At 53.2% G+C, this 12498-nt stretch overlaps 1 protein-coding gene across 1 annotated transcript; it reads left to right on the top strand.

Moving 5' to 3' along the window:
* Positions 1 to 2351: 2351 nt before the first annotated feature.
* DPEP3 (dipeptidase 3) lies at positions 2352 to 7175 on the top strand. The gene is given in 10 exon segments (NM_001280027.2): positions 2352 to 2734; positions 3063 to 3189; positions 4212 to 4341; positions 4430 to 4571; positions 4831 to 4900; positions 5009 to 5185; positions 5484 to 5568; positions 6063 to 6138; positions 6610 to 6745; positions 6837 to 7175. Coding segments are annotated over 10 exon segments (1542 nt in total). The 5' UTR covers positions 2352 to 2372; the 3' UTR covers positions 7074 to 7175.
* The last annotated feature ends 5323 nt before the right edge of the window (positions 7176 to 12498 follow it).

Raw genomic sequence — 12498 nt, 5'->3', positions numbered from 1 at the left:
CAACCCTGGAGCTAGACACAGGGTGCTGATTGGTGTGTTTACAAACCTTGAGCTACATACAGAGTGCTGATTGGTGTATTTACAATCCCTTAGCTAGACATAAAGATTCTCCAAGTCCCCACCAGACTCAGGAGCCCAGCTGGCTTCACCCAGTGGATCCTGCACCAGGGCCGCAGGTGGAGCTGCCTGCCAGTCCGGCGCCGTGTGCCCGCACTCCTCAGCCCTTGGGCAGTCGATGGGTCTGGGCGCCGTGGAACAGGGGTTGGCGCTCATCGGGGAGGCTTGGGCTGCACAGGAGCGCACGGCGGGGGTGGAGGCTCAGGCATGGAGGGCTGCAGGTCCCGAGCCCTGCCCGGCGGGGAGGCAGCTAAGGCCCAGCGAGAAGTCGAGCACAGCAGCTGCTGGCCCAGGTGCTAAGCTCCTCACTGCCCGGGCCGGCTGGCCGCTCCGAGTGCGGGGCTTGCCGAGCCCACGCCCACCCGGAACTCGAGCTGGCCCGCAAGCGCACCGTGCAGCCACGGTTCCCGCCCACGCCTCTCTCTCCACACCTACCCGCAAGCTGAGGGAGCCGGCTCCAACCTTGTCCAGCCCAGAAAGGGGCTCCCACAGTGCAGTGACGGGCTGAAGGGCTCCTCAAACGCGGCCAGAGTGGGCGCCAAGGCCGAGGAGGCGCCGAGGGGGAGCGAGGGCTGTGAGGGCTGCCAGCACGCTGTCACCTCTCATTTTTGTGTCTGTATACTAACATATATATAGAAAAAAATATTCGGCCCGGCGCGGTGGCTCACGCCTGTAATCCCAGAACTTTGGGAGGCCAAGGTGGGCGGATCACGAGGTCAGGAGATCAAGACCATCCTGGCTAACACGGTGAAACCCGGTCTCTACTAAAAATACAAAAAATTAGCTGGGCATGGTGGTGGGCGCCTGTAGTCCCAGCTACTCGGGAGGCTGAGGCAGGAGAATGGCATGAACCCGGGAGGCGGAGCTTGCAGTGAGCAGAGATGGAGCCACTGCACTCCAGCCTGGGTGGCACAGTGAGACTCCGTCTCAAAAAAAAAAAAAAAAAAAAAAAAAAACACCACGTCTCTAAAAAAGAAGTAAGGCCGGATGTGGTGGCTCATGCCTGTAATCCTAGCACTTTGGGAGACCTAGGTGGGCAGATCGCTTGAGCTCAGGAGTTCAAGACCAGTCTGGGCAACATGGTAAAACCCTGTCTCTAAAAAAAAAATGCAAATATACAAAAATTAGCTGGGCATGGTGGTGCATGCCTGTAGTCCCTCCCAGCTACTTAGGGAACTGAAGCAGGAGGATCACTTTTACCTGGGAGGTCGAGGCTACAGTGAGCTGAGATGGTGCCACTGCACTCCAGTGAGACCCTGTCTCAAAAAAAAATTTGTTTTAATAAAATAAAAAATAACAATTAGCCATGCATGGTGGCACTGCACCTATAGTCTCAGCTACTTGGGAGGTGGAGGAAGGAGGATCGCTTGAGCTCAGAAGTTCAAGGCTGCAGCAAGCTATGATCAAGGCTGCAGCAAGCTATGATCACCCCACTGCAACTCCAGCCTGGGTGACAGATACTCTGTCTCTTGGAGAAGGAAAAAAAGCTAAAATAATGATCCCCAACAAAAATTGTTCTTAAATTTCATTTTCGGGGCCGGGCACGGTGGCTCACGCCTGTAATCCCAGCACTTTGGGAGGTCGAGGCAGGAGGATCACTTGAGGTCAGGAGTTCAAGGCCAGCCTGGCCAACATGGTAAAACCCCATCTCTACTGAAAATACAAAAATTAGCTGGGCATGGTGGCGGGCACCTGTAATCCCAGCTACTCGGGAGGCTGAGGCAGGAAAATGGCTTGAACCCGGGAGGTGGAGGTTGCAGTGAGCCGAGACTGCACCATTGCACTCCAGCCTGGGCAACAAGACCCAAACTCCGTCTCAAAACTGAAATGAGATGAAATGAAATAATGAAATGAAATGAAATGAAATGAAATACCTATAGGGAATCTTTTTCTGTCCATCAAACCAGACAGACCGAATTAACTCTTCTGAGTCGCAGCTTAGAATATTTGACCTGCCTAGGAGCTGGGCACAAGCCGGCAGCTAACCGCCACGTGGGCCTGGGTAGGAGGTGAGATCAGGAAGATCCCTGGGCCCCTACTAGTTCCCTGCCTGGCCTCCTCCCCCACTCGTCTGGGGGTCTACGGAGCCAGCGCTGGGGGTGGAAGGGCGAGGAGTCCTCGACGCTGCAGCGGCGGTTCCGGCCCATGGGGGCGCTCTCCTGCTTGGGGGCGGAAAAGCCGTGGCGCCCCCTTGCGTGGCGCGTCGGTCTCAGAGTCGCGTGACTTCAACCCCCTCTTCGGGAGGCTGGGTCGTCATGATCCGGACCCCATTGTCGGCCTCTGCCCATCGCCTGCTCCTCCCAGGCTCCCGCGGCCGACCCCCGCGCAACATGCAGCCCACGGGCCGCGAGGGTTCCCGCGCGCTCAGCCGGCGGTATCTGCGGCGTCTGCTGCTCCTGCTACTGCTGCTGCTGCTGCGGCAGCCCGTAACCCGCGCGGAGACCACGCCGGGCGCCCCCAGAGCCCTCTCCACGCTGGGCTCCCCCAGCCTCTTCACCACGCCGGGTGTCCCCAGCGCCCTCACTACCCCAGGCCTCACTACGCCAGGCACCCCCAAAACCCTGGACCTTCGGGGTCGCGCGCAGGCCCTGATGCGGAGTTTCCCGCTCGTGGACGGGTATGTAGGTGCAGCGTTTGGGCAACGCGGGGTGAGCACACCCTTGGGCAGGAGAGGAGGTTCTGAGCATGCTATCAAGGAGGCTATCAAGGAGGCTCCCTCACACCACCCCTGGATGCCCTCTCTCCTCCATCACCCATGGGTGCCCTTCCCCGCATTACTCCATTCCTGGTGGAATCTAACCCCCTCCCTCCAACCCAACCTCAGGAGGTCTCTATATGGTCTGTGTGAGGAGGTGCCTGGTGGGGTGGAGGAGGGTAGACCCAAGCACCTGATATATCCTGACTGATCTGGAGGCGGTGTTTCCATCTGACCTTCACACCCCCAGCCACAATGACCTGCCCCAGGTCCTGAGACAGCGTTACAAGAATGTGCTTCAGGATGTTAACCTGCGAAATTTCAGCCATGGTCAGACCAGCCTGGACAGGCTTAGAGACGGCCTCGTGGGTGCCCAGGTACCACAGGGACACACAGGGTGCCATAGCATGGCTGCTGGGGGATGTTGGGGTCACAGAAACCTGGGTCGGCCAGCCTCTGGGTGACTAAATACAATGGGGCATGCAGTGTGCCATCATGTGATTTCTAAGGAGAGCGGGGCCTTGGAGGCCAAGACAGGCTAGCTGCATGTATGCCCAGGTTCTGTGGAAACACGCAGAAAATGACCAGAAAATCCCTGGTGAGTGTGGGGTCTGCCGTAACCACAAAGGACATAGTGGATTGGCCTTGGGGCATTCACATAGCACATGGACTAACAGCAGTTTTTTGCTTGTTTGTTTGTTTGTTTGCATTTTTGAGACAGTGTCTCCTTCTGTCGCCCAGGCTGGAGTACAGTGGCACGATCTCGGTTCACTGCAACCTCCGCCTCCCGGGTTCAAGCAATTCTCCCTGCCTCAGCCTCCTGAGTAGCTGGGATTACAGGCACTCGCCACCACGCCCTGCTAATTTTTGTAGTTTTAGTAGAGACAGGGTTTTACCATGTTGGCCAGGCTGGTCTCGAACTCCTGACCTCACATGATCCACCCTCCTCGGCCTCCCACAGTGTGGAGATTACAGGCATGAGCCACTTGGCCTGGCCGTAACAGTAATTTATGATGTGTCGTGAGTCCATCATTTGACTGCTGGCAGCAAACAGTCATCAAGGAACCAGGCTCGGTAGTTCACATCTGTAATGCCAACACTTTGGGAGGCTGAGGCAGGAGGATCGTTTGAGCCTGGGGGTCAAGGCTGCAGTGAGCCATGATCACATCACTGCACTCTAGCCTGGGTGACAGAGCAAGACCCTGTCTCAAATTTTAAAATAAAAATAAAAAATAAAAAATAATTTAAAAAAAAGTCATCAAGGTACCATGGAGTCATGTAGTGCCTCACTTGGGGCCACTGACCCAAATGGGTGTTATGGGGTCTGAGGCAGGAGTGGCAGGCCTAGGGGGTTGAAGACCGCCCTGGCCTCATTCTGGACCCCTTGACCTACCCTCAGTTCTGGTCAGCCTCCGTCTCATGCCAGTCCCAGGACCAGACTGCCGTGCGCCTCGCCCTGGAGCAGATTGACCTCATTCGCCGCATGTGTGCCTCCTACTCTGAACTCGAGCTTGTGACCTCAGCTGAAGGTGGGCCAGCAGATGAGAGGTAGTCAGGATGTCACTCTGGAGGTTCTGTTCCTGGGATCTAACCACTTGACTCTCTACCTCCTTCTAGGTCTGAACAGCTCTCAAAAGCTGGCCTGCCTCATTGGCGTGGAGGGTGGTCACTCACTGGACAGCAGCCTCTCTGTGCTGCGCAGTTTCTATGTGCTGGGGGTGCGCTACCTGACACTCACCTTCACCTGCAGTACACCATGGTGAGCATAGCACCTGGCCAGGATGCTAGATGGCATGGTGTGGAAACTGCCCCATTCCTGGCATGGGTGTGACCAAGCCGTTGAGGATGAAGGGGTCCGCAGAGGGAGGCTGGACACCCAGCGGGTCCCTCACAATCCCAGAAAGCAGCTGGTTCCGCACCTGTTCTGGAAGCAGGATGGATGGATAGAGCCAGGGCCCCCAGGCTGTGATGGCCCAAGGTGTGATCAGCTAAATTGCCCTTCCATGGCTGTCCTGCAGGGCAGAGAGTTCCACCAAGTTCAGACACCACATGTACACCAACGTCAGCGGATTGACAAGCTTTGGTGAGGTGAGGACTCCTGTTTTGTACCCCAACCCACCTGCTGCCTACGGATATGTGTGTACACCTTTGCACCCCAACACCCTCCCCCACAAAAAAACCTAATTGTTTCTGCAGAAAGTAGTAGAGGAGTTGAACCGCCTGGGCATGATGATAGATTTGTCCTATGCATCGGACACCTTGATGAGAAGGGTCCTGGAAGTGTCTCAGGCTCCTGTGATCTTCTCCCACTCAGCTGCCAGAGCTGTGTGTGACAATTTGTTGAATGTTCCTGACGATATCCTGCAGCTTCTGGTGAGTGGCCATCCCAGCTCTCAAACTAGGCATGTGTTATCCAAAGGTTCTTGACCCTGAGCACAAAGCCACCAGCCCAGGTTTCACACACCCTTGGACCAAAGGCTGGTTAATCCTCCTCCATCCCTGAAACTTAAGGCCAAGTAATTTCCACTCAGGGACCCACAAACACAGAGAGGTGAAGCCTCTTCCAACCCCTGAAGCCAGGATGGAGCACAGTCCTACCAGGGCCCCCACAGCACAGGAAGCATGTTCTCAGGCCAGAAGGGCTGAGACGAGTGTCCCTTTATCCCTCTAGAAGAAGAACGGTGGCATCGTGATGGTGACACTGTCCATGGGGGTGCTGCAGTGCAACCTGCTTGCTAACGTGTCCACTGTGGCAGGTAAGTCCCACCTCAGCTTTGTGCAGTGCTGGCTTGGGCTGTGGCTGCCAGGGCCCTCAGGACGACTCTAGCAGTCTAGTGCACCTGTTGGGCAATGGGCAGACCTCCCAACGACCCAGAGGCAGCAGACACAGCTCTTCAGTGCCACCCAGATCTGGAGCCACAGAGTCAGTGCTGATGTGTTTGATGCCTCCTGGTTTTGCTCCCAATCCTTGAACTTCTCTCATTCCCCACATCTCTGGGCAGGACAGGCTCAGCCTGCACCAGGCTCTCAAGGAACCCAGAGGCAGGGTGGCTCCTGGGCAGGAAAAGTCCCAAAGGGGTGGCTCCAAGGTCCACTCTAGGTCCAGTGACCAGCCTGTACCCGCTTCAGGACTCATGACTGGCCATGAGCTAGCTCTGTGGAGCCAACTGCCACAGCCTGGAGTGCTGGGGACAGGGCTGGTGCCAGGGTCTAACTAGCCTAGTGCTGCCCACCCTCACCTCCACCCTAGATCACTTTGACCACATCAGGGCAGTCATTGGATCTGAGTTCATCGGGATTGGTGGAAATTATGACGGGACTGGCCGGTGAGTGCTTCCCTGAGGTTTCTCTTAGGCTGGGGTGCAGCAGGGAGTCCTTTAGTCTTCATTCCCATCCTGACATCCTCCCATCCAGGCCTCAGCCACAGGCTCTGGTCTCCTAGCCCACCTGACACTCCCCACTCTCAGGGCCTGTTTCCTAGTTTCTCCCTGTCCCTTCAGTGGCCCAGTGGCCCCACTCCAAGTTGTCATACTTGCTAAATACTCCCCTCCGCAGGCAGGGCTCATCTGTCCAAGATATGCTCCACTCCCAGCCTAGCAGACCTGCTGTGGGTTGACCATCTGCTCAGCAGGTGGAGGCTACAGAAGCCCAGTCCTCCAGGAGCCTCCAAGGTTGCATTCACTAGCCTGAAGAACTTGGCCTTCAGTTTCCCCTGTGTGACTAGGGCTGGTGGGCAGCGGGCCCCAACCCAGGATCAGGGCTAAGGTCCCACAGCTGGCTGGTGGGTGGCCACACAGGTTCCCTCAGGGGCTGGAGGATGTGTCCACATACCCAGTCCTGATAGAGGAGTTGCTGAGTCGTAGCTGGAGTGAGGAAGAGCTTCAAGGTGTCCTTCGTGGAAACCTGCTGCGGGTCTTCAGACAAGTGGAAAAGGTAAGCTGGGCTGGTGGACAGGATGGTTCAGTGGTTTGAGAAGGGGAGGGGATTGCTGTGGGAGCCTCTGACTGCGGACTTCCTCCCCCAGGTGAGAGAGGAGAGCAGGGCGCAGAGCCCCGTGGAGGCTGAGTTTCCATATGGGCAACTGAGCACATCCTGCCACTCCCACCTCGTGCCTCAGAATGGACACCAGGCTACGCATCTGGAGGTGACCAAGCAGCCAACCAATCGGGTCCCCTGGAGGTCCTCAAATGCCTCCCCATACCTTGTTCCAGGCCTTGTAGCTGCTGCTACCTTCCCAACCTTCACCCAGTGGCTCTGCTGACACGGTCGGTCCCCACAGAGGTCACTGTGGCAAAGCCTCACAAAGCCCCCTCTCCTAGTTCATTCACAAGCATATGCTGAGAATAAACATTTTACACATGGAGCCAGGTGCACGTGTCCTTCCTTCTCCCTAGCGGGATTGGGGGCAGGTGGGCTCTTGGTCAGTGAGGGGTCTTGTGGTCTAGCCACAGCTGCTCAAGGTGGGTGGTTCCCACTCACCTCCAGCTTTGGCTGTCTCAGGAAGGCCAGAGGCATCTTATGAAATTCTTAAGCTAAAAGCTTGAGCCCACAGAAGTACACAAAAACGTTCAGTTTCAGTCCCTTCGTGGAGTGTGACAGTGGGGTGCTTCCCAGTTTCTCTCCGAAAGGTTAAAATTTTTTTTAGAAGCTGATACTGTTTATAGAGTAAATAATAACTCGGCTGGGTGCGGTGGCTCACGCCTGTAATCCCAGAACTTTGGGAGGTCGAGGCGGGCAGATCATGAAGTCAGGAGATCGAGACCATTCTGGCTAACATGGTGAAACCCTGTCTCTACTAAAAATACAAAAAATTAGCCAGGCGTGGTGACACAAGCCTGTAGTCCCAGCTACTCGGGAGGCTGAGGCAGGAGAATTGCTTGAACTCAGGAGGTAGAGGTTGCAGTGAGCAGAGCTCGCAGCACTGCACCCCAACCTGGGCGAAAGAGCGAGACTTCGTTCTCCTCCATCCCCCAAAAAAAGAATAACTTGTTTGGAATTATCTGGAGAGTGGTAAAGATTTCTCAGATTAGGTCCTCTGATTTTTTTAAAAAACTAATTTTTAAATGGGGGGGGTGCAGAATCACCAAATCTTTAAAAAAATTTTTTGAAAAGAAATAAAAGGAAACTCATGGGGTCTGTATGGCTCACTTGAGTGGCCTCTGTCTTTGGCTGCTTTCCTCTCCAGTTGAGCCAGAGCCAGATCTAAGTTCCTTCCATGGGAACTTGGAATTGGGAGAAAGAATGACTCCAGTGCCACCTATGTTATAAACAAGGGTCTATATATGTCTGGGTCTCTTCCATTTATTTGGACTGTTTGTTTATCATATCAATACCACACTGTCTTAATTATGGCAACTTTAAAATAAGTTTTGAGGCTGGGCACAGTGGCTCATGCCTGTAATCCCAGCACTTTGTGAGGCCAAGGCAGGCGGATCACTTCAGGTCAGGAGTTTGAGACCAGCCTGGCCAACTCAGGAGGTTGAGATGTGAGAATTGCTTGAACCTAGGAGGAGGACGTTTCAGTGAACCAAGATCACACGACTGCACTCCAGCGTGGGCAACAGAGTGAAACTGTGTCTCATAAAATATAAAATAAATGGCCAGGCGCAGTGGCTCACACCTGTAATCCCAGCACTTTGGGAGGCCGAGGCGGGTGGATCACAAGGTCAGGAGATTGAGACCATCCTGACTAACACGGTGAAACCACGTCTTTACTAAAAACAAAAAATTAGCCCAGCGTGGTGGTGAGCGCCTGTAGTCCCAGCTATTCAGGAGGCTGAAGCAGGAGAATTTCCTGAACCTGGGCAGAGCTTGCAGTGAGCCGAGATCGCGCCACTGCATTCAAGCCTGGGCGACAGAGTGAGACTCCGTCTCAAAAATAAATAAAATAAAATAAATAGTTTTGAATTGGGCACAGAGTGGCTCATGCCTGAAATCCCAGCACTTTGGGAGGCTAAGGCAGGAGGATTGCTTGAACCCAGCATTTCGAGACCAACCTGAGCAATTTAGTGAGACCTCATCTCTGAAAAAAAAAAAAAAAATTAATTAGCCAAGTGTGGTGGCCCGTGCCTTTGATCCCAGCTACTTGGGAGGCTGAGGTGGGAGGATCACTTGAGCCTGGGAAGCAGAAGTTGTAGTGAGCTGAGATCGTGCTGCTACACTCCAGCCTGGGCAACAGAGTGAGACCCTGTCTCAAAAAAAAAAAAAGCAAAGAAATATTTCGTATCTGATGCTGTACTTAGCAGTATCAGTTTATCCTTATAATTTCAGCAATTTTTTTATTGAAGTGTAATTCATATACCATAAAATTAACCATTTTATTTATTTATTTATTTTATTTATTTTTTTATTTTTTTTGAGACAGAGTCTGGCTCTGTCACCCAGGCTGGAGTGCAGTGGCACAATCTCGGCTCGCTGTGAACTCCGCCTCCCGGGTTCATGCCATTCTCCTGCCTCAGCCTCCTGAGTAGCTGGGACTACAGGCGCCTGCCACCACGCCCGGCTAATTTTTCGTATTTTTAGTAGAGACCGGGTTTCACCATGTTAGCCAGGATGGTCTCAATCTCCTGACCTCGTGATCCGCCCACCTCAGCCTCCCAAAGTGCTGGGATCACAGGTGTGAGCCACCGCGCCCGGCTAAAATTAACCATTTTAAAGTAAGCAACTCAGTGGCTTTAGTACATTCACAATGTTGTGCAGCCACCACTTCTATCTAGTTCCAAAACATTTTCATCTTAACAGGAAACCCTACACCCACCCTATACCCATGAAGCAGTTAACCCCCTTATGCTTTTTTTTTTTTTTTTTTTTGAGATGGAGTCTTGCTCTTGTCGCCCAGGCTGGAGTGCAATGGCCAGATCTCAGCTCACTGCAACCTCCGCCTGCCAGGTTCCAGTGATTCTCCTGCCTTAGTCTCCAAAGTAGCTGGGATTACAGGCACGCGCCACCACACCCAGCAAATTTTTGTATTTTTAGTAGAGATGAGGTTTCACCATGTTGGCCAGGCTGGTCTCAAACTCCTGACCTCAGGTGATCCTCCCCCCTTGGCCTCCCAAAGTGCTGGGATTACAGGCATGAGCCACTCCGCCCACCAGAGACCCTGTCTTTAAAAAAAAATGAAAGAAAAAGAACAAGCAGAAATGTAAGACCCAGGCATGGTAGTGTGTGCCTGTAGTCCCAGGCACCCACCCTATACCCATTAAGCAGTTAACCACCACATGCTTTTTTCTGTTTTTTTGAGACGGAGTTTTGCTCTTGTTGCCCGGGCTGGAGTGCAATGGTGCGATCTTGACTCACTGCAACCTCCACCTCCTAGGTTCAAGCAATTCTCCTGCCTCAGCCTCCCAAGTAGCTGGGATTACAGGTGCCTGCCATCACGCCCAACTAATTTTTGTATTTTTAGTAGAAACGAGGTTTCACCATGTTGGTCAGGCTGGTCTTGAACTCCTGACCTCAGGTGATCCAACCACTTTGACCTCCCAAACTGCTAGGATTACAGGCATGAGCCATGGTGCCTGGCCTGCTTTTTTTTTTTTTTTTTTTTTTTTCGAGACAGAGTCCTGCTCAGTCGCCCAGGCTGGAGTACAGTGGCATGATCTCAGCTCACTGCAACCTCCGCCTCCCAGGTTTAAGCAATTCTTGTGCCTCAGCCTCCGGAGTAGCTGGGATTACAGACATGTGCCACCACACCTGGCTAATTTTTCTTTTTCAGACAGAGTCTCGCTCTGTCTCCCAGGCTGGAATGCAGTGGCCCGATCTTGGCTCACTGCAACCTCCATCTCCTGGGTTCAAGTGATTATCCTGCCTCAGCCTCCTAGATAGCTGGGACTACAGGCACATGCCACCACGCCAGGCTAATTGTTTTATTTTATTTATTTATTTATTTATTTTTATTATTATTATTTTGAGATGGAGTCTTGTTCTGTCGCCCAGGCTGGAGTGCAGTTGCCCAGGCAACTTGCACTGTTGCCCAGGCTGGAGTGCAGTGGTGCCATCTCAGCTCACTGCAACCTCCACCTCCCAGGTTTAAGCAATTCTCCCACCTCAGCCTCCCAAGTAGCTGGGATTACAGGTGCTTGCCACCACACCCATCTAAATTTTGTATTTTTAGTAGGGATGGGGTTTCACCATGTTGACCAGGCTGGTCTCGAACTCCTGACCTCAGGTGATCTGCCTGCCTCGGCCTCCCAAAGTGCTGGGATTATAGGTGGGAGCCACCACTCCCGACTGAATTTTGAATTTTCGATCTAGATATTCTAGATATTCCTGATTTATGTTTTTTTTTTTTTTGAGACAGAGTCTCACTCTGTCGCCCAGGCTGGAGTGCCAGTGGCGCCATCTCCGCTCACCGCAAGCTCCACCTCCCGGGTACACGCCATTCTCCTGCCTCAGCCTTCCCAGTAGCTGGGACTACAGGCGCCCGCCACCACACCCAGCTAATTTTTTTATATTTTTAGTAGAGACGGGGTTTCACTGTGTTAGCCAGGATAGTCTCGATCTCCTGACCTCGTGATCCGCCCCCCTCAGCCTTCCAAAGGGCTGGGATTACAGGCGTGAGCCACCGCGCCCGGCCTAATGTCTATGCTCCTCAAATGTCTTTTGAGTTTGGCCTGTGAGGTTATTTTTCCTGTGATGGCTGTGATATTGGAGAAGATGTGTACTGGCCTCGGAGTTCCCCATCGTCCCCTCTGTATTTGTCAGTTGGGCTCTAGTGGCCTATCTCCCTGGCACAACACCCCACCCTACCCCTGAGGCTGCAGGGTGTGCAGTGCCAGGGTGGGAGCTATATGGAAACTTTGCAAAGCAAAGAGGTAGACTAAGAGGGCACCTGTTCATTCTTTATTTGAAAAATGTGTTGGGACCGGGAGCAGTGGCTCACGACTGTAATCCTAGCACTTTAGGAGAGCCCAGGAGTTTGAGACCAGCCTGTGCAGCATAGTGAGACCCTGTCTCTATGAGAAATGAATAAATAAAATTAGCTGGGCATGGTGGCATCTTAGCTACTTGGGAGGCTGAGGGGAGAGGATCATTTGAGGAGTTTGAGGCTGCAGTGAGCTGTGATTGCACCACTGCACTCCAGCCCGAAGTGACAGAGCAAGACCCTCTCTCTAAATTAAAACAAACAAACAAACACCTCTAAGATCTTAAAAAAAAAAAAAATGTGTTGGGGCCAGCCAGGTTTTGAGGATACCAGAGTGACAAGACCAACAGGGTCCTGCCCTTGCAAAGTCCACAGTATAGATAGAATCTTAATCAGTGATTTCCACCAATCCATTTCTGCCTGCAATGGGAACTATGAAGGGAAAGGCTCAGGGCAGCCCAGTCCAGATGAGGGGTGGGGTGGGGAGGCAGGGCATGTGTCTGAGAAATCTGAGGGGAGGTGGTGCTCCCCACCAAGACCTCCTGGATCAGGAGGTTTTTTGTTTGTTTGTTTGTTTTTGAGATGGAGTCTTGCTCTGTTGCCCAGGCTGGAGTGCAATGGCACTATCTCGGCTCACTGCAACCTCTGCCTCCGTGGTTCAAGTGATTCTCCTGCCGCAGCCTCCCGAGTAGCTGGGATTACAGGCACCTGCCACCACACCCGGCTAATTTTTGTATTTTTATTAGAGACGGGGTTTCACCATGCTGGCCAGGCTGGTCTCGAACTCCCAGCCTCAGGCGATCCACCCGCCTTGGCCTCCCAAAGT

This window comes from Pan troglodytes, chromosome 18 (assembly GCF_028858775.2).
Source record: "Pan troglodytes isolate AG18354 chromosome 18, NHGRI_mPanTro3-v2.0_pri, whole genome shotgun sequence".
NCBI classification, from domain to species: Eukaryota; Metazoa; Chordata; class Mammalia; order Primates; family Hominidae; genus Pan; species Pan troglodytes.
Note: the sequence above shows the minus strand (reverse complement) of the source record. Positions and strands in the feature narration are given on the sequence as shown.